We start from the raw sequence: 22004 nt of genomic DNA, 5'->3' as shown, positions 1-22004 counted from the left end.
TACTTCCCAATTCCAGTGTTTAGCTAAAATTGGTATTTGTTTTCCCATGATGAGAAATGTCATTTTGCCACACAACCATGTGTGCTTTCTGTGTGTTGGTTCAATAGCAGAGGAACGTCCGCCAGAAACGCTCCGTTTGCAGAGCCCTCCCTCTGACTGAGAACTTCAGCTCCTCAAAGGAATCTCCTGCTGGGAACAAAACCACCCTAAAGCTCAACCACGAAACTCATAGGAATCCCCCAGCCATGCTGTTTGAGAAAGGATTCTGGGGGTTTCCTGGTTGTCAGAGCCCTGGCACAGGAATGTGTCACCGCCCCCACCTTGGCCAGGTGCGAATGAGGCTTTGCGTGGTGAAAGCCTACACAAGTTCCCAGGTTTAGAGCAAACTATCAAACCAGCTTCTCCACAGCCTGAATCCCAGCTTTGCTATTTCCACACATCCAGAGTTACAGGTGGAGAAGAAACACCTTGAGGGGCTCCCCAAGGAGCATCACAGCCAAGCCTGGTGGTACACACATTCCTCCACCTGCATCAAAAGAGATCCAAGCTGAACCTCTTCCCATCACAACCTGCCAAACCAGCCCTTAAGCACTTCAACCTTCTTCTTCCCAACCCTTCCTTGTCAGGATGGTGTTAACCTTCCAGAAGCTGTTTGGATAAAACATGGTGAGCAAAAAGCCCCACCCTCTCCACTCCTTCCAAGCAGCATGCAAAACCAACACCTGAATTAGGGAGAGAAGAAGGAAAGAGTGGCCTATAGAAAAAAACCCCAACACTCCAATGGAATTTGGGAAATATTCACCACAAGGGCAAAAGGAGAAAAAAAGTAGTGAGCACTGATTCCATATTTATAGCCTCACACTGCAGGACTCCAGCAGGCAGCAGCACACGTGGCTGGGGAACCCAAAAAGCAGTACAACAATTCCAATTAACACAGAGAATTGCGCGGCTCTGCCAGGGAAATAACGAGGCAGACGAGGACAGAGCCTGTCTGGCGAGTGCAGCACTTTGAAGGCACCACACCACAGAGGTGACTTCCAGCAGGGTGGCAGCAGCACCAGCACTGCCACACTGCTCACCAGGTCTAGCCACTGACCAGAGCACGCCAAGAAACCAGAGCTGACCACTGCTCCCAAATTCCTGCCCGCTCCCTGGAGCGAAACCACCTCAGGGGAAGTACTGCCTACCGCACAAAACGGTTTGTATGGGGACAAAGTTTTTGCCCTAAAACAAACGTAAAGGGCTTGCTGCCCAAAGCCAACCTTACCTTTGCAAGCCACGTTGTTCTCGGGCTCGTAGCCAGCCTTGCAGGTGCAGCGGCCGATGGGCACCATCCACTCGCCGTCGCCGTTGCAGTACAGCTTGATGGGCACGTCCACCTCCTCGGCGTTGGGGATGCAGGTGCCACGCGCCGTCACCAGAGACGTGCTCTCCGCACCCGTCATCGTCTCCGGGAAGATGGCGAAGTTCTGCACCACGCTGGGGCACTTCTTGAAGAAGACCCTGACAGACAGCAGAGACATGCAAGCCCCGTAGTCCTGGAAAGCCAGGTAAAAGCCATTGCGGGTCAGGGGCCCGAAACTTCTCACTTCCGTGTTCACCTTCATCAGCCGGCCCCCAAAGTCCACCTGGGAGAAGCTCTCGTCAGCAGCGATGGTGTCCACTTTGAGGTAGGGTGCCTCCGTCCAGAAGGCGGACTTCTTGGTGGCAATGACAGAGTCTGTCTCGTAGTAGTAGAGGTTGAAGGTCTCCTTGCAGGAGCCGGGGACGTTGGGGAGGCTGCTGCAGTCGCGCACAGTGAAGCGCATCTCGGTGTAGATGCGGTGAGCCCCACGCCGGTTGATGAAGGTGGTGAGGAGCCAGTTGTTCTGGTTGGGCTCGAAGACGTTGCACACCTGGTACGTACGGATGGTGTTGAGGTTCTCGTCGTAGCCACTGACTTCTTCCCACTGCAGAAAGGAGCGGGGAGAAGTGGTGAGAAGGAGGAAGAGGGACCGGGCGATGGCCACTCGCCCTGCACAGGGCAGGGCTGGGAGGACAATCCCAAAGCTCCGGAGGAGATGAGGAATGTGGTTATGGGCACACAACGTGATGCACATGCAGAAACACCAACCGGGCAGGACAAGAGGAAATCCCCACCCTCTAACCTTCCATGCCTCTCCCCACTGCTCCCAATTTATGTTAAAATGTCTTTTCCATGGGCAACTGCCTTATCTGCCCTGAGAGGATGTAAAACTGGGAAGAAAGATGGCCCAGGCATCTGGAGGCAGGAGAGAAGGCAGCACATGAGGCTACAGCTTCATTAAAGGCCGAGCCAGCACGTGGGCTGGAGAGTGAGCCTGACCCCAAGCTCCCGGCACAACGGGATCATTTCCCCCGGCAAAGAAAACCAACTAAATAAAACATTACTGCTGTGGAGAGAGGGAATATAGATTTGCAATTCGATTTATAGAAGGGCATTAATATAATCCAGGCTACAATTTCAATTAAGGGACAGCGGCAAACTGTGAACAGTCTATGATGGCATTAGAGTCCTACAGACAGATTTATAACCTCATAATCCATTCATTTTAACTAATCCATGTTTACAGTCTCCTCATAACAGCATTATTCATATGGCAATCTTTAAGCAGCTCCCTCAGTATCAGGGATAATTTCCAGGAGCAATGCTGCAGCAGCGTTCACGCCTGTGTTTACACAGGGCACAACGGGTGATGCCACCCTGCCCTGTCACACTGAGTCCTGACAAGCTGATGCACCTCAACAACCCTGAAACCTCACAGATTTTTCCCTTCTTCCCTTTGCCATTGAACAACCACATTTCTCATCCCCAAGCTTCCCTCCTGTGAACCACAGCCTTGATGTAACAAAACACAGGTTTTTGTTTTGTTTTCAAAGCAGGGTCCTCCTCACGCTGCCAACAAGTGCAGCAGAACATTCACTCCCAGGCCCACCTACTCAGCTCTGCTACACTTAAGCCAAGATCAGAACTCAAGGTTGTGCATTGTTGTTAATCCATGGTTACCAAACCAGCAATAAAGCCTCCCTCATCCAGCCCAGTGTTCTTCCTTCTCATCCCATGCCAGGAAAATACTGCAAAACCCCCTCCCTCCCCTGTGCACAAGGCATGGGGATTCAGTGCTCCTTCATTACCCGACACCTTTTCAGAGCAGGAGCTGTACAATGGGGATTGCCATTGTTTGCTGCTCCCACCTGGGCTTTGCATCACAGCCCTGCCTCCAATTAAGGCCAGACAATGAGCTCTCCTCCAGCATTAGCACCAGCCCCACGGCTCCACTGTCCTCACTGCAAGAATCCTCCTCTTCATCCTCAAAAACCTCAGATCCTCAAAACTCAGAGCCTAAACCTGCCAACAAAGGTTTCCTGCATTTAGGAATAACATGAAATGCCCTTGGAAATCCCTCAGTAGAGTCCAGGGTCAGATCCTGGCACTGCCTTGTGCATCCCTTGGGTTGAGCACTCCAGGTACCAGGTACTAGGAGCAGCAGGTCCCTGTGGCTGGAAAGATCCACAGTGCCAGCAGGTGCTGCCACCAATCCTTTAAAAGCAATAAATGCATCATTTTGATGAGATACTACTAAATAACTCACAAGGAGCTGGGGTTTAATTCAATGTTGTTCTCTGTCTCCGCTAAGATTTAAAGCAAGTCCATCAGGAAGAGCAGAAGGAGAGCCCACATCCTGCCACAGCCCAGCCTGGGAGACCACAGCCCCTGCAGCCTGGCTGGCATCAGACCCCAGCATGAACATCCACAGCCCCCACCCTGAGCCTGGGTCAGGCCTGTGAGCTGGGGTAAACAGCCCCTCTGGGAGCTCAGCATGCCATGGGGAGATGCCACCACCCAAAGGGACCCAAAATCCTGCACAGAGCCCATGCCAATGGCAACCCAGGGTCAGGAGAGGTGGCTCATCAAATCCCTGTTCCTCCAGCCCCAAGAGAGATGAGAGCAGCTTCAGAGAAGGAGCTGACACCCAGCAGCTGCCAGGAGCCTCTCATCCTGTCAGGAACAGTGTGACCAGCAGGACCAGGGCAGTGACCACCCCCTGTGCTGGGCACTGCTGGGGCACTTCCAATCCTGTGGCCAGTTCTGGGCCCCTCATGACAAGAAGGACATGGAGGGGCTGGAGCATGTCCAGGGAAGGGAACAGATCTGGGGAAGGGTCTGGGGCACTAGGAGAGGCTGAGGGAGCTGGAAAGGGGCTCAGCCTGGAGAAAAGGAGGCTCAGGGGGGACCTTGTGGCTCTGCACAACTCCCTGACAGGAGGGGAGAGACAGAGGGTTGGGCTCTGCTGCTAGGGACCAAGAGACAGAACAAGAGAAAATGGCCTCAAGCTGTGCAAGGGGAGGTTTAGATCTGATATTAGGGAAAATTCCTTCCCAGAAAAGGGTTGTCCAGCTCTGTCACAGCTGCCCAGAGCAGTGGTGGAGTCCCCATTTCTAGAGGGATATAAAAGCTGCCCATACAGCTTTTGTGGCACTTGGGAACATGGGTGGTGGCCTTGGTTAATGGCCTTGCCATTAACCCAGTGCTGGGTTAATGCTTGGACTTGATGGTGTGAGAGGGTTTTTCCAACTTAAAGGATTCTGTGATTCTGTGATTTTTGATAAAAGACTTGGTATTTTAAATACTTTGTGGAAGATTTAATACACACTACTCCTGTAAAGCAGAAGCCTCCCCAGGAACTCTCAGAGAAGCGAGAACTGGGTGGCTGCAGGGAGGCACAGAGGGATGGAGGCATGCACACAGTGGGATGCAGGGATGGAGCTGGGGAGGGGTTTTACAGAGCTGCTCTGCAGAGGGTGAGACCACCCTGCCTTACAACACAAGCTCCCTGCCTGCCTTGCACAGGCTTTCAGTGACAGCAGCTGCAGGCAGCTATTTATATCCTGTCTCCATCACCTGCACGTGCCCCTCCTGCATTTTTCCAGCAATTTATCTGGGCCCAGAATTTTTCCAAAGCAATTCAGCAGCAAAATACCCCAATTCAAGGGGCTCTAACACGTCTGGAGTGGATTTCATGCCTGCTGCAGGTGTGGCCCAGCTTTGGTGATGGTGTCCAAAATTTCTTTTGCAGACTTGGCCAAGCCAGTGACACCCAATCAAAGATGCAGCCTGGCATCCTCTCCCCTCTGGTGCCACATCCTGGAGTCCCCAGGGATGGGCCCTGCTGCTGCTCCCAGCCTGCCTGTCCCACCGTGGTGCCCATCCATCAGCTCACATCCCCTCCCACCCACAGCTCCATCTCTCACTTTTCCTGCCAGGAGAATGTGAGTCAGGTTATTTTATGCTTCCATTCCTCAAAGGCTCGTATTATATAAAAAAGATGTTTTAAGTGCCTCAGGGTGTTTGGTTCCTCATTACTTCATAAAAGTGACATTAATAGCCAAGGAAGAGCACTGCCGAGTGCAATTATGGATGATGTTCCAGGTATGAAAGCTGTTTGGAGCCTGCTAATGTTTCCTAATTATAAGCCTTTTGGCACAGGGAGAGGGAAGGCACGAGCAGGGGGATGGAGAGCAGTGATGGGGCTGAACCCTTCACGAGGAAGGAGGACAGGAAGGGAAAGAGAAAGCATGGAGATGGAGACAAGCTCCCTTTTCACCAAGCCCCAGGACTGGCTCGGGGAAGGATGCTCAGCCTGGCTCAGCCATGCCCTGGCACTCCACACCAGCCCTACGGGGCACTGCTGTTCCCAGTGTGACTCCTCTGGCTTCCCATCAGCATTTCACCCCAATAAATAGTGGGGTTAAAAGCATGGACCTCCCCTAGATCACATAAGGCTCAGCTGGACAAGTGGAACTTACCCCTGAAGGTGGGTTGGCGGTCCAGCCCAGCTCGGCAGTTGCCGTCCGCGTATCCATCAAAGTTTCTGAGGAAACAGAAGGAAAGGAAAGTAAAGTAGTTATTCCCTAAGTTTTCCATTATTTTATAGCACAGAGATGTGGGAAAACACTCAGTTGCTTTCCCAGAGCAGGCACCTGACCCTTGGAGAGCTCAGGAATCGACAGGTGCCCTAATGGACGCAAGGCAGTTTTGCTCTGGAGCAAACGGTGCAGGACAAGACTCTTTGCAAGGAGTCATGGCCTGAACCCAGCTCACACTGCCAGCTCTGACCCTTCCCTGCCCAGGAAAGGAAAATACTATCACCAACACAAAAAAAACCATCCTAAAAATCAAAAGATGCTGTATTTCACAGAGTCACATCATTCCCTACTTTTAGACGTAAAACAAAAAACCAAAACAACAAAACACAGCAAGAATAATAGCAAGAGCAACACCATAAAGAAACAGATGGGGAAAACCCTCCAGGTTTTATTTATTTGTTTGCAGCAAGCAGACATGCAGATTAATTGCCTCAATTCCTGCATCCCGACCAAACAGGAGGAGATGAGCCGCTGGCAACTGGCAGAGCTGAGCATCCCCAGTCCCTCCCCTTTCCTGCTTGGTCCCAGGTACTCACAGCAGTGCCAGGAAAAGAGGTGCAACCAGAGAAATAAAGGTCAGGAAATAAAAATCAGCCCAGGAATCTGTGCTGCCGCCGGGCTGCTGCTTTTTAATCTCTCCAGGGCTGCTGCAGCAATCACAAGCGGGAAGCAAGGCTCCGATTAATCTTCCAACCCCTCCCTTCACCGGCCGCTCCAGGATGCGAGGCTGGAGAAGCGTGACCAGGAACTCCCCACCCTGACACGAGCGATAAACGCTCCCAAAACCCCTCCCAGGGGTGAGTGTGGCCCCGGGACAGGGAGAGCAGGGCAATTCCCAGGCATGGAGTGAAAAGGGGCTGGGAGCTGGCAAAGCTTCTGCCCCCCAAACAGGTCTCAGGATCCTGCAGTGGCATTGCCAGGGGTGTTCAAAGCCCACAGCCCTCCTGCTTTTTGCACAGTGCCAGGCTGCTCCTGCTCACTGTGCCCTCAGAGAGGAGATGTTTCACTCCTGCTCCACTTGGGAAACAGAAAACCGTGGTGACCTTCACGCTGTCACACGTCACTTCATAGTTTGGTCATTTTCCATTTGGCAGCTAAAATGAAGTATCCCAGCTGCAATTCCTCTCCAGCCTTGAATTATGGAATCCAGGAATGATTTGGGTTGGAAAGAACCTTAAAGCTCATCCAGTTCCACCCCCTGCCATGGGCAGAGACACCTTCTACTAGCCCAGGTTGCTCCAATCCCCATCCTACCTGGCCTTGGATACTTCCAGGGATCCAGGAGCAGCCACAGCAGCTCTGGGAAGCTATGCCAGGGCCTCATCACCCTCACAGAGAATGATTTCTTTTCAACATCCCACCTAACCCTGCCCTCTGGCAGTGGGAAGTCATTCCCCCTTGTCCTGTCACTCCATCCTTTGTCAAAATGGGGCCAGGGGCTTGGGCTCCGGACCTCCAGCAAGGTTCTACTCTCACCACCCTTCACCTTCCCATCACCTCCACACCTTCCTTCCCTTCCAAAGAGCCCAGCCCCTAATTAAACAGCCATTAATCCTTGGAACAGCCCTTCAAATGAGCAGGAGGATGTGCACAGGCATAAATGGATGTGGAGGAGGAAGCCACAAACCATGCAAACGTCCCCCAGTGCCCCTTGCCAGTGGGCTGCCTGGCAAGGGAGGATCTGAGAGCCCCTAAACACTTGGTGTTCTCCCCCAAAGCAAACAGGGTGTCCTTGTGCCACACAGGGGAAACTGAGGCAGCGCAGAACAGGGAGACACGGGGACCATGGCCAGGCTGGGACCCAAGCTGGCTCATCCACCCTCTGTGATAAAGAAGGACAGGCTCCATTACAGGAAGGGCACTTCTTCCAAAGGCTTATTCAGAAAGGCTTTTCACTCCATCATCTCCCTTCCTGTCCCACACACTCAGAGCTTCCTTCCCCAGCTCTGACAGAGGAATGCACTTTTGATAAAGCACAGCTGCCCTGCGGGACGGCAGCACGCGAGGACCAGCTCTGCTCCGAGCTGATCCTCACCAGGACCCCTCCCAAAGCCTCACCCCTTCCCTCCTCCTCCTGAGGTCCTCCCCAAAGGCTCCACATTCTGGAAGGAAAGCAGGAAGGCACAGCAGCAATGCTGAGGAAGACCTCAAAATAACTAAGTAAATAAAGAAATTAATTAACAATAAATGAATAAATGGAAAGAAACCGCAGGGAAGCTTTCACTTTGGACATTTCTGGAGTCCCTGGGTGATTCTGTGGCCTGTGACCAGGGAGGTCACATTCTAGAAGCTTCTACCACAGATGCAGAGCTTGTGATACAAAATGTGGAATATGTAAAATTTTCTTAAGAAAGGCTGCTTATTAATGTTTGATCTTCATAAGTTTCAATCCTAATGAACAAGAAAGGAGATTTAATCTGTGAAACAGCAGCTCACAAACTCCAGGTGATGTCCAGGTGTTGGAAAGAAATTCTTTTTAGGGTAGAATTGCCTTGCTAAGGTCTAGGGTTCCACATGTTTCAGTGGTCTCAGTCCTAGGGGGGAACATTGACAATGCTTGGGAAGGATGTGTGTGATGTGCCATGATAGTGGGCACACAGAATTCAGGACTTAGAGGCCACAAGGACATTTGGCAGAACCCCAAAAATAAGGAAGAAACTGATAAAGCCAACCCAGCAACTGTGCTGAGATCAGCCCCAGCTGGGTAAAAGGTAATTCTGGCAGGGGCAGGTCATGACCAATGACTCACAGACCACTGACCCAAGAAAACACTGACCCAAAAGAGAAAGACTGGACTAATTAGCATGAGAAACAAGATAGTCATTAACCAACAGAAGATAGAATATTGATTAATAAGAGAATATTGTAGCCAATAAATGCTAATTCTTTTGATTGCTAAAATATATAAATAGTAAAAAGCTTTGATAGTTGGAGTGCTTGAACACCACCAAGCACCCAGGCTTGGGCAACTCTGAAATAAATAATCAATGTCTCTCTCAAGTGTATAATTATTGGCTTGCTGCATACTGGATTCCATTTTTGTGAACAACATTTGCACTTCCATGGCTCTATATTTCCAAAGCAATTTGCAAAGCAAAGAAAAAAGGAGGGCTGAGAGCCTGACCCCCTATAGACCATCTCCTGCACAGATCCTGTCCCATCTCCCAAGGGCACTGCCATAGACAAGATCTATAAACTGGAAAAATGGTTAACTTGGGAGTTTTTTGTTAAATACAATAAGATGGTTAAATCCCCCCTTGGAGCTCAAATTCCTGCTGAGTTCACCCAACCCTGTGACTGCAGAGGCACTGGCATCAGAAGGACATGGCTCAGCAACTTCCTATTGACCTCTCCTATTTCCTCTTGGAGGAAACCTTGGCTTTTACTTAATTTTCTGGTATGAATAAGTGACACTGTGACCTTGGTGGGGCACTTATGGCCAGGCTGCTGGGGGCTATGGCTGGTGAGCTCCCTCCTTCAACAGGAGAGGGTTCACAGATCCCAAATCCTCATAAAGAAATGGGGAACAAGACAAAGATCCCAGCACCCACATCTGCAAAATATCTCTACAGGCTGGGGGACACAGGATCAACCCCCCACCCATCCACCACTTGGGATTGGGCAAGGAGGAAAGGCAGGGAACACTGCTAATGAGGGGATTAGTGCAGATCAGTGCCTGAGCAGCCCTAATGAGTGGAGAAGCCACATGGACACCTTGCACCTCCCATCCCACCTGCCTCGCCCTTCCGTGAGGACCAGTCCTCGTTAATTGGCACGGGGTATTAATTAAACCCCCAGGGGGAGATCCTTTCCCTGCACCTCTGACATCCAGCACAGCATCCCTGTGATCTGTGCCACCTGGATCCAGCAGTCCCACCATGCCAGCTCCGTGCCCAAGACACTGCCACCCCTTTCCCTGCCCCAGGCTCGCTCCTCCAGCATTTCCCTCCACACCTGCCCACCTGCACGTGGGCACAGCAGGTACCTGGGCGTGCTCTGATATCAGGAGGGAGCTCAATAAGTTCACTGGGAGAAGTCTCTGGGCTCAGAAACTCCGCTGGCCAGGCTGTGACAGCCCAACTCCTCATTAGGGAGAGAGGAGCTCTGCTACCGAGAGCTGAGCTCTCTTGGAGTGAAGAATCTTCAGCTGTATACAGTAGATTTTCTTTAATGGACACATTACTTTAAACTAAGCCTTCACCATCTGTTCCAGTCCCTAATTATCAATACAAAAACAAACGTCTACTCACAATTACACTCGTAACAAGTAAAGATGCCAGCAATTAGAATGCACCAGCTTCCCTGTACCGAGCAGCGCATCCATCTGGGATGGCACTCTGTGATCCAGGCAGGCAGGGCTCGCTGCTGTCCCAGGCTCCCCACACCCTCCTGGGCAAACCTGGGCAGAGATGATGCCTGCGGCAGGATAAGCTGCGCCTCAGAGGAGTGAAGGATGGGCTGGCATCCTTCCAACAGCAAGGAAAAAATAAGTTATTTGGGCGAGAATAGCCTTCATCTCACACCAGCTGATGCCGTCTTGCCAACCACTCTTCCCCGCAGGATTGAAGCCTCTTCCAGAAAAACCTTTCTGAACTGTCCAAAATGAAGCAGAACTTATTTCCCAAAACTCCCAGACCAAAACCCATATTTCAGAGCTCCCAAGGGCAGGTTTTTGCCAATCATGCCAGGAGAAGGTGTCACTTTTCCCGAGCACGATCTGGCTGCAGGCAGAGACAAACAAAGGGAGAGGGCCAACCCAAACTAACCCAACCTGGTCACGTTTTCATGCTGTTGTCTGGACAGAAAGAGATACAACAACAAATTTTCTGCTCAGGGAGGCCACAAAGACACTTCTGCAAGTGCATCACTCCTCAATAATTGCCTCGGGTCCGTCTCCCGGAGCAAGGAGCAGCAGCTCTCTCCCTCCTGCACGAAGACAACGGCAGGAACCAGCCTAAGGCACTCGAAAGCAAATGCTTGGGCATATGTAGAGAGACACAGACTTGTCTAAGACAACCAGGAGGAAAAAGATAGAAATTAAGCAAAATAAGGAGAGAGGAGGCTTGATAACAACAGATGGGGAGAGGGAGATTTGGAAAGTATGCCAGCTGCTGGAAATAGGCCCCCCATGATACGTGGGGAGCAGGGAGGTGGGTGCTGATAGCTGAGCCTTTGGAGGTGGGGGAGATGGGAGGCCAGGGCACACAGGGCTCAGGTCTGGGGACCTAAGGATGCTCCACAGGTGGGATCCTCAGAGACTCATCCTGAGGTGCCTCAGTAAGTGCCAATGGGATCAGCACAAAATCCAGCCCCAGAGCACACCCCTGGGCACCCCCAGCCCCACAGCGTGGTTTTCTGAGGGGAACAATAGCAAGACTTCTTTTCCATAAGGAAAGCACTATATTTTCCCCTCTATTTCACTCTCATAAATGCCAAGCTTGCTTCCTACCTCTTCCTACCCTTCCGAGCGCTTCAGCAAAATCAGCCCAAGGCGAACGCACAGCTTGGGAAGCTTCTGTCCAAGTTTGGTGACATTACCAGGGAAAGGGAATGACAGGGAAACAGCGCCAAGATGCTTTATTCTCAAGCCTGGTGCTAAAGAACATTAACTGCTATGGTATCACAAGCTCTGCCTCCCCAGGGCTGCTGTGACTTCAAGCCATGTCCACGTGCAGGTGGCACCATGGCTTCCATCACCATCACCACTCCATACACTCGTGGTGTGCATCACTCCTCTCAATGCCAATGGAAGGAAAGTCCCACAGGTGCCAGCAGAATAATCAGAATTTAATTCTCACTGTTCTCATAGGTTAATTTATCCTCCACTCCACTCTGGTGAGATCTCACCCGCAGCACTGTGTCCAGCTCTACAAGGACATGGGGCAGTTGGAGGGAATCCAGAGGAGGCCAAAAAGATACCTGGAGGGATGGAGCAGCTCGGCTATGAGTTAAGGCTGAGAGAATTGGAATTGTTCAGCCTGGAGAAGAGAAGGTTCTCATACATTTGTGCTTCAGTAAACAAAGGGGCTCCAGGAGAGCCGAAGAGGAACTTTGGAAAAGTGCATGGAGTTACAGGACAAGGAGGAATGGCTTCAAACTGACAGAGAATACATTTATGTTGGATATTAGAAAGAAATTCTTCCCGGTGAGGGAGATGAGGCCCTGGCACACGTTGCCAAGAGCAGCTGTGGCTACGCCCAGATCCCTGGAAGTGTCCAAGGCCAGTTGGATGGGACTTGGAGTAACCTGGTCTAGTGGAAGGTGTCCCTGCCCATGACAGAGGGTGGAACAATAGGAGCTTTAAGGTCCTTCCAACCCAAACCATTCTGGGATTCTATGATTCCATGAAAGCATTCAAGCACACACCAGGAAGCTGCCTGAGTAATTCCAGGTTCCTCTCTATGACCATACTTCTAACCAGAAGTCCAGGGTTGCCTGTGCAAGTTTTTAACATATCCTGAAATTTAGACTAAGCTGGGAAAAAGCAGAAGCACAAAATCCATACAGCTCTGTCACAGGGATCAAGGCAGTGAGCTGCTGGAGGCACATCTCACCCAAAACGTCTCTTCTGCTGGGGGACTCCCCATTTGGTTCCTGCTTGGAACTGCGAGGGGAGCGCTGCCGTGGCGGAGCCAGCACAGCTCCTGCACAGCAGGAATGCTGTGGCATCTCCCAGACGGTTTAATTACAGCACTGGAGTGGCAGCAAAGGTACGAGCGGGATCAGCCTCTCCCCTCCAACAAGAGCTGCTGCTCTTCACAGCTTCCTGAGAGCGCTGACTTCCCCAAGCCTCTTCCAGCATCTCTGCGCTTTCAATCAAAAATATTACAGCAACAACTAATTACGTCCCATCATTCCCAGGGCTCTCTGCCTTTAATGGTGCATTTTGCTGCTACAGAACGACGGTGGAACGGCTCTGGAAGTGCATAACGAGCTCTCCCCATCAATCTCCCGCGGGTTCGTTATGAAGGATTACCCACCGAGTAACAAACCCAGCCAAGGAGGGGGAGGATGCGCTAAACAACAACAAGTCAACACAAAATATTGCCTTCCTCTATTTTAAGGGTCTGTGCAAACCTCTCAGGAGAGAGGAGCAGCTGAGCCTGCTCTGCAAAGACATCCCAGCCATTGCCAGCATGAGGAGATGTGCGGTGGCCAAAAAGGCCCTCACTTCCAGCTGGAAAGGGAAGGAATTTCTATATATCAGGCGAGAACGAGTGTGCTGTGTCAATTTGTGATGGGATGCATTAAGCTGTGGCTGCACAGCACAGTCCCGGCCTCCTCCGGGATCCCCCGTCAATGCCATGGATTTCAGCGAGCAATGAAGATGCATCGCAGCAGGGCAGGCGATAACTTAATGAAGCTCAGATTTGGGGGTGTTTGCTCAGCAACTACAGAACAACTTTATCAATAAAGCGCTGCCTGCTGCGCCGCGGGATGAAGCGCTCTAATTGCAAGTGGCAAACACTCCCCACATCAGGATACGCTAAATTGAAATATGCTGGTTCATGTGCCTGGGAGCACCCAACCAAATACCTGCTCCCATTTTTGCAAGCGCCCATGCATTCATACACACGCACGGCAAGAGAAAAACCCAAACCAAAAGCCCAGCCAAAAAAAGTTCAGGGGGTGATGCAAAGTCAGGACCATATGGACCAAGTCCCTTTTACAACTCTCACTCCACCTCCAGCCCCAGCATCTCCCCTTGGTTTCCAGGATCCAAAGGGACTTGACCCAGCGTGGGTACGTGATGTTGGACAAGCTCAGAAGAAGCCATACAATCCATTTATCATAATCCTACCGAGGAGAGAGACAGTAAATCAAAGAGGCAACCCGCCTGCAAATAAATTACTGAGGGGAGGGAGAGGGGGAGAGGGATAGAGAGGAAGAGAGAGAGAACTGCAGAGGGAGAGATAAGGGAAAGGGAAGGAAATGACAGAGAATTACCAAAAAATGCATACATCACAGGAAAAAAACAAACAAAGGAGACCAAATCAAATGGAAAGATAAGAGAAAAAAGATAGGGCTTTCAATACCTTTTGTTTTCTAAATTGCAAACCTATTTTAGAAAATTTGGAAACAAGTTTTCAACTATCAGGAACTCATTTGCTCCTGTCATGACAGAATCAGTTGCTGATATCATACTTTTATAATTGCACACAGGCCCTGGATACCCAAAATCCACACACACCATATGCACAGGTCACTGTCCATACATAATCATTTACAGCTTGGCAACTCGAAGTCAAGCAGCAACCAGGGCTGAGAAAGCACTTTAATAAACACCCTGCACACCCCCCAAGACAGACCCAGCCATGCCAAGGGCCCATTCAGGGCAGGCAGATGATGCAGCTGTCTTTCAGGAGAACAGTTTCCAGAACAACGTCACTATGCATCTAAATCCCCATCCCTGCTTTCTCGAGGCTGGGCTGCCAGCAAACCTCTCAGAACGCCACAGCCTGCCCCAGAAATCACCATATGTCAGGCTTGGCATGTAACTCACTTCATCCTCCACAAGATGTGGAAGAGGAACTCAGCCAACCAGGGATGGGCAGAGACTCTCCCAGAAACCTTAACCTCCAAAAATCTTTGTGAGGCTACCTCAGAAAAGGTCCAGCTAAGTGATGGAGGTCTGGTTTGAAGAAAAGATCACTTAGGTTGGGCAGAGCACTCATCTGCTCTTCAGTATCCATCAGGTCAGCCCTCAGGAGCACAGGGCAAAGCAGATGAAGGCTGAAGGTCAGGTGCCTGAGGACACTCTGTCCCTTGTCCATGTAGTCAGGTGGTTCCAGCACAGCGGCCTCACCTCACTGGACTCTCTGGGTGTATACCAGCTGGCTTGGACACCCATTTCACTAGCTGAGAGGACAAGGAGGATCCCAAACCCCAACCCATCATATATCCTGGGGTAGCGCCGAGTCTTGAGAATAATCCAAACATTGTTGGGTAATAATACCAACAACTTCCTGTTTTCCACTATTTTTCCATAGCTCACATCTTGGTCAACATCCAAACACCCACATGGGCTGCATGTGGTGTGCTCCAGCCAGGTTCAAAGGAAGCAAGTGAGGTCACCCTTAAGAACATTCTGCCAGGAGCTCCCCTCTTGGGAAAAGGGAGCTTCATCACCCTATCAGAAAGCAAGGAACTCCAAAAAGAGATAAAAAATAATAAATACAAGCAGCATGTGAGATTTTGCAGACAAGGGCCATTTGAAGCCTAATGAGTTCTGTGGAAGTGGGCTCCTTATCAGCTGGGATTCCCTTGGAAATTAGAGCCTCTAAATACAGAATTAGTCATCTGAGAAGACAGAACTGCCATAAACATCAATAGCATCTGCAATTACACGTGCTAGGATGAATTACAAGGATACACAGTCTTCATGCCTGGATCCACGGCACCCATGGGATTGCAGGGGATCTCCCAAGCAGCGGGCTCACATGTGTCTTACAGGGGCACGTGCTTGACTCCAAAGCCAAGTTCCAATGCTGGAGTACAGTGGGTGCACTGAGCTTTGGTGAATTCATGTGCCAGACCTGTCCCCGCCTTTCCCCACAGCTCTCCTTCCCCGCTGGATTTATTTTGCCTTACTCCAGGGTAGCACCGCCTGTGAGGAAAACTCTAAGAATCAAAACATTTATCCTGCGTTTCCCTACACGCCTTTATCACATCTTTAGAGATTCAGGATGAGTCACTGTCTTGGACCATGTTCTCCAGAAAAGCTTCACGTTCGCTACAAAACCAGGCGTCTCACGGAGCCCTAAATCTGAAATGCCAGCCCTGCTGTCAGAGAACCCTCGCACCCAGAGCTGCACCTGGCACCGTCCAGCTCCTATTTACTAGATCTTATTTGAAAATGTCACAGGGATTCTGCGTGAGCCACAAACATGACAGACTGCTCAGAGCAAGCACTGCCAGGGGACTCAAGCTTAGCCCGGGCACAACTGTTCCCAGCGCAGCCAAGGGCTTGGTGCTCCCCCAGTCACCAACACTTTTCACCCCAGCACAGCCCAGATGCAGCGGCATTGATCCTCTTTTTTTTAATGCAGCTTCTAACACCTACTAAAGCCTTCTGGGGGGCCAGCCAAAAATTTCACCAGTAAGTAAGAACTAAAAAACAGAATTTCTGGTCCACCCACGCACAGGGGATCTCAGGGGGAGAAGAGGGAAAGCAGAAGGGCGAGAGTGGAATCGCACTGGGATGCTCCGGCTGCACTGGGGATGACGAGCGATCCGCAGCTGCGGGAGCAGAGCCGTCAAGGGGAGGAGGTGCAAATATTGAACCTCAAACGGAGCAAGCTGCAAAAGTGCCGGCGCCCGCGCCGCCCCCCAGCCCGGCGCCGGCCGTGCCGAGCATCGTCTCTCCGGCTTCTGCACCATATGGAGTCAGCTCCGAGTGCAAACGAGGCAAAGAGCAATAAATCTGTGCCGCCACAGCAGCACACGGCTGCCGGCAGCGCAGGGAAGCCTCCGTCAGGGCACGGATGGGATGGGGAAAGGCTCTGCCTGCATCCCTGAGAATGTCTTGGTGGAGAAGCCCATCACCCACTGAATCCCCCCCACCATCAGAAAAGGACGTGGCAAAGCCAACCGGTCCATTGGAAAGGGCAGAGCACCCCATCAGCAGACCCTGCTGGGTTCTTTGCTCTGGCTCCACATGCAAATGCTCTGGAACTCTCAAAATGCGCTGGAAACTCGTCCTGGGCTCTCCCAGCTTTGCCTTTTTTTTTTTTTTTTCCTTCTTCTCCACTTTTAGTTTTAGACAAAACAAGCAGCAGCCAGGATCTGTAACCATCCTGCAACCTATCCAAAAAGCTTCCCTATCAGTCTGAGCCGCCTTTAGGTATGTACACACACAGCTGGTCTGGTGAGTGTTTGCCGAGATCTCCAAACACCCATTCACAGCTCCAGCAGGCCAGTGGGGCTGGGTTAAATCCTTGCCCAAATTCACCAACAATGATGAGCTACTGTAATCACCTTGCAAGATGTTCTTCATCCACAGGGGTTCAGGACCCTTTGCTTTAAGCTCATGGTGCATCATCCAAATAGTGCCAGAAGCAGCAGGCAAAAAACTGCTTGCCCCTCAGCTCATGCCAGCACAGAGACAGCACCAGGGATCCCCCCATGCCAGGAGCCTCTTCTGTGAGAAGGGAAGAAACACAAGCACTACTCTAAGTCAAGCTTAAATCACAAGATTTTGCTCAGCGCCATTCTTAGGCCGAGCTTATCCTGCAAGCTGCAGTGCCCGGCCGAGACGCTGCACAGCCACAGCTCCCACAGGCCCTGGGGGTGAGAAAGGGGAGGAGGAAGAGGAGGATGCTGGCAGGAGGTGCCACTTGGCAGGCAGCCTGCCTGGCACACCCCTGCCTCCAGCCCCAGCGCCTGCGCAAGCTGGGAAAAGGCTCCAGCATGAGGACGGCCATCTGCGTGCCGGGAGCCGCGCCAAAGCGGGTTCAGGGATTATTTCTGCCCCTCCTCCTCAGGACAGTCTCCTTCCCAAATGCTGACTTTACACACGGGTGACACCTCACCAAAAAACTTCAGCACAATTGCAGGAGGTAACCAAGGAGAAGTCCCCCAGTCAGCCAGCCCAGTCACTGACCAAAGCCCAGGAAGTGCCTGCAGCCTGCTGCAGGTGAGGGATGGTCCCGGCACAACCAGAACAGCTCCATTTCATGCAACACCAGCTCTGCTCATTTTTAAAGCATTGCTGGTTGATGATAAAGCTCCCCTGAAGCTCATCTCCATACCCACCTCTTCTCCTGATGACGGTGACCCATCCTCCCTGATTGTGGTTTCCTTGCTGAAATAAATCACTTTAAGTGCACATTGTGCTCAGGGTCTCATTACTGTTCATCATCTTCTGCGCAACAGAGCTGTCACATCCTCGCAAACTCTGTCACCTGGGCGACACAGGAGCCATTTGGGAGGGCAGGCAGGTGGGAAAAGAGTACCCAGGGCTTGACAGGGTACCATCTTCCCATTCCCCTCATCTGCAGTGTTTGAATAGTGGGCTTGCACCCCTCATGGCACAAAAGCAAGAAGGAGCAACACGTGTCCAAGATGGGATCAGTGCACCAAGGCCCCAGATGGATGGTAGCAGGAGTGGCACACACACCTTGATGGCTAAGAGGGCCTTCCTTCAGGGAGTTATGTCCCTGCTAGAAAATCTCCTCCAAAAGAAGTGGAAGAAATTCTCCTCCCCCAGTTTGGAGGGGAAACATCTAAAGAACGGAAGAAGGAAGAGCCAGGCACGGGGGCAGCAAGATGATCACAAATCATTCTCCAGGTGGATTCTAGGCAGCACCCACTCATCTGTGATAAGCTGCCTCATCACAAATGGGTGCTTCCAACTCCACCAGGTTGCTCCAGATCAATCCAGAACAGAAGACTGGGTCATGCTGCACACAGTAAATTAAAAGTTCTTTGCCAAAATCCTACAAGAACCCACCGGGCAACAGCAACACAAAGGCACCGTTTGCCTGTCACATCACTTTTGAAAGGCAAACACTCAGAAGGAGAGAAAGGGAGTGATTAAGGCTGCTGCTGCTGGGTTTTTATCAAGGACAGAGTGTAAGTTCCTCCAGACTCTGATGGCCAGTGGTCCTGGGAGGGCAGGGAAGGCCATCTCACACAACCAGGAAGGAGCTGCTCACCCATAGCCATGTGGCCAACTCCTGCATCCCTGTGCATCAGCACAGCTCCCTGGGGAAGAGGCTGTTTCCCAGCCTGATGTTTGGGAGGCTGCAAAGCTTTGGATTTCCTACCAAGTACTCAACACCTACAAAAATCCTGGAGCGCGGCTGTGGAGACGACACGCTGCTCTCACACCTTCCTCAAGTTCAACATTTGTACTTGTCTAAACTCTTCATCTCACTCATCCCATCACAGGAAAACACCTCTCACTGCTCTGGTGACCAGGGCAGGAGAAGATCCCCAGAAATGTAAGTAGGAGAAAAACCCCGCAGATGCAGCAGGAGAAGACCCCCAGACACGTCATCCATCACTGCCAGGAAGGATTCCCCAGGTGGTCCCTGGGGCTCTGCTCAGCTCTCCCAGCATCCCACCCCAGCATCCCAGGCATCCTGCTGCAGGCTGGAGACCCCCGTGCCCCCTCCTCGGCCAGGGCACTCACACACATGTTCGCACACGCCGGCACGGAGCGGGAGGGGAAGCCAGGCTGCAGGAATAACACAGGCACACAAACAAAAGAGCACAAGCCATTAATCTGGGTGAACCAGAGGAAATGAAATCATTATGTCTGCAGCTACAACATCCCGAGGAACAAATTTCCTGCCTGGATAATAAATGGATTCTTTTGTTTCACATTGGCCCCAGCCACGTGACTCTCTTGGCCTATTCCTCATCCAAAACATCTTGCTGTATAAATACCCAGACGGGTTTGAATTTCAGCTGCTAAAAATATGTTTTAATTATAATAATATATAATAATAATAATAATAACAACAACAACAAAAAATCTGGATCTACAGGCTCCCCTCGCCTCCTAAACAACCTCTGAAGACTTTCCAGCAGGCAGGCAAGCAAACAAAAAGTCCCAAATTGCCAAAAAAAGCTGAACAGTACAAATGCAGCCTTTAAAAAATGACTGAGGCACCTGAAAGCAGCTCCAGGTTAATGCTTGCAATAAATAATCCCTGCCAGAAAGAAAAATGACGGGTGCATGAAGATTTGAAGCACAATGGCCCAGAAGTATCTCCTAAGCACCTCCCAGCAGCAGGATGGGACCAAAGCCACAAGGCATATCAATGACAGCTCCAACTTTGGGACTGTGCAGCTTTTCTTCTGAGCCAGGTTTTCTTCTGGTGGCTCACTAGGGCTTGGGATTTATCCATTGCATGGATGGGGGGAATGCAAGATCTGGCCTCCTCTGGCTTGGCAAGGCGCTCCTCAGCTGCAGGAGTCTCCAGGGATGCAGACCTTGAAGAGAGCTGTGTGAATGACCGGTTCCAACCGTTCCTTTAATCTGCAACTCCATCACATCACTCACTTAAAACCACGTTTGCATCTAATTGCATATTTTGCTTCTGCTTTCAGCTTCTTTTTGCTCGCCTTCCCAGCTTCACCAACACATTGCAAGCACTGCAACAAGTTTCAAAACAAGAAGTGGTTTTGAAGCCAAACATCAAAGCGTCTTGGTGTGCAAAGTCTATATTGTTTGGATGTTAAAGAGAGACCTCCACACAGGGAAACAAGCTCGAAAATTCCCTCTAGCTAGCAGGCAGCCATGGGAAGAAGATCCAATCAAGTCCACCATGGTCACATACAGCTCTTACTTGGGGCTGGACTTATTCTCCATCATCCCAAACATCCCAGCACCCAATTACTTCTCTTCAATTCCACACACACAGAGAGGAAACCTCTGGTGCATCACACCAGCAGAACCTCAATTTTGTTTTCCTTTTAGGGTCATCTTTAATTCCAATTATATTTTGGATGCTGGGGAAAGCATCCAAGAACAGTTGCTGCCTCATTTCTGTTGCTTATCGTCACTGCTACTTCAAGGAAGGGGAGGAGGAGAAAAAAAGAAAGGGAAAAAAAAAAAACACAGTCCTTGGAAACTAAATATTTACACACCCACATAAGCTAATCCCAGCAGATCCAAGGGTGGGAAGCCTATTTAAAAAACATCCCTAATTACTTTCCCATTTTAAAGGGAATAATCTGGCCATTAGCTCGAATGCTTTACTTAGGTAATCACTTATTTTTCAAGAGGAATAATCTGCTGGTGTGTGCACAGACAGGACAGGGGACTGGGAAACCATTTTTATGTTGTTTCCTCAAGTACAGCTGCTAACAGCCAAGTGGCACGGAGGGGCTGATGGAACCAAGGGGAGTCAGGAACTCAACACAAGCCACCCTTGGGAGGCCACCCCTGGAACATGGACAGAGCCACCTCATGCCCTGACACCGTGCCAGTCCCTGCATTGCACCTCAAGGAAACTGTTGGGAAAAGGGGGGATTCTCAGGGCAACATGGGAAAGAAAAATGGGAACAGACACCAAACACCTCAAAAGGCCATCAGTCCCTTCACAATGATGCTCTGGCAAATGCCCCCATCCCTCCCAGCAGTGCCAGGAGCAGGGAAACACAGCAGGTTGATACTGCAAAACCCTGATTTATCAAGAGCATCTTTCAGTCCCTTTTTGCTCTTGTATTAACAAAACATTCTCTTATCAGAAAGTGGCTTCTGCTGGAAAAAAAAGTCAGTAATCCAGACATAGGGATGTACTGAAGGATTCCTAAAGTAACAGCAAAGCAAAGAGCAGCAATTTGCTAATTGGCTGCTCGAGGAAAGGGCTGGAACCCTGAGGATGGGCAGAAGTTGGATTATAAGACACGCACGGCGGATCATTTAGAAAGATAAAACCGCGCTCGCTCTGCCGCAGCCAGCTATTAAAAGTGGAGAATGTTATTTCAGGTAATAAAGAGCAGGACCTGAGGACCAGCCTGGGAATTCAAATTTACAACTTGTATCAAATTCATCTGCTGTAAAACTCCACCTAGTTTATAAGTTTCTCACCAACTTCATAAAACATGTTTTATTATTATTGTTTTCTGACTCTCCTGCCTTAATAAAATTCCTCTCCCAGCCTTGTGTGGGTGTTGCATTATAAACATTTGCACTTTGATTCATTCAAGACTGCAGAAAGCTTTCAAGGTAACCTATTAGGAATACTCTAAATGGTTCAAAGACATCCCAGTTTCCCCCAAATGCTGCAAAGCTTTAAAGAACAAAATAAAAACGTGCCTTGCTGCAACCCACCTCCAAAAATCTACTGGGCTGGTGACTCAGGATATGGGAGTGACCACACAGGCCAGCCAGGAGGGGTCCAGAGTGGGAAAACACACAAGTTATTGGGGCACAGGCTAAGGTGGGCACCCACCCATCATGCCCCAAGCCCCCTCAGCAGGGAGGTGGAGGGACTTATTAACAAAAGATTCTCCTGGGGATGATGTGAGTGCATCCCACTGGTAGGAGGCTGGCAGACCACTTTTGGGGATGCTGCTGAGTGGTTCCCACTGGTGGGAGGCAG

General features: G+C 50.6%; 1 protein-coding gene across 1 annotated transcript in view; it reads right to left on the bottom strand.

Moving 5' to 3' along the window:
• EPHB1 (EPH receptor B1) overlaps positions 1-22004 on the bottom strand; it is a 79275-nt gene that overhangs the window by 48081 nt on the left and 9190 nt on the right. Inside the window, exons 2-3 of the mRNA XM_030227046.2 lie at positions 5827-5891; positions 1268-1949 (exon numbers count right to left, since the gene is read on the bottom strand). Coding sequence (XP_030082906.2) covers positions 1268-1949; positions 5827-5891 — 747 coding nt within the window. The remainder of the gene's footprint in view (positions 1-1267; positions 1950-5826; positions 5892-22004) is intronic.

Source organism: Serinus canaria, chromosome 9 (genome assembly GCF_022539315.1).
Source record: "Serinus canaria isolate serCan28SL12 chromosome 9, serCan2020, whole genome shotgun sequence".
NCBI classification, from domain to species: Eukaryota; Metazoa; Chordata; class Aves; order Passeriformes; family Fringillidae; genus Serinus; species Serinus canaria.
The sequence above is the reverse complement of the archived record's forward strand: the minus strand, read 5'-3'. Positions and strand labels throughout refer to the sequence as shown.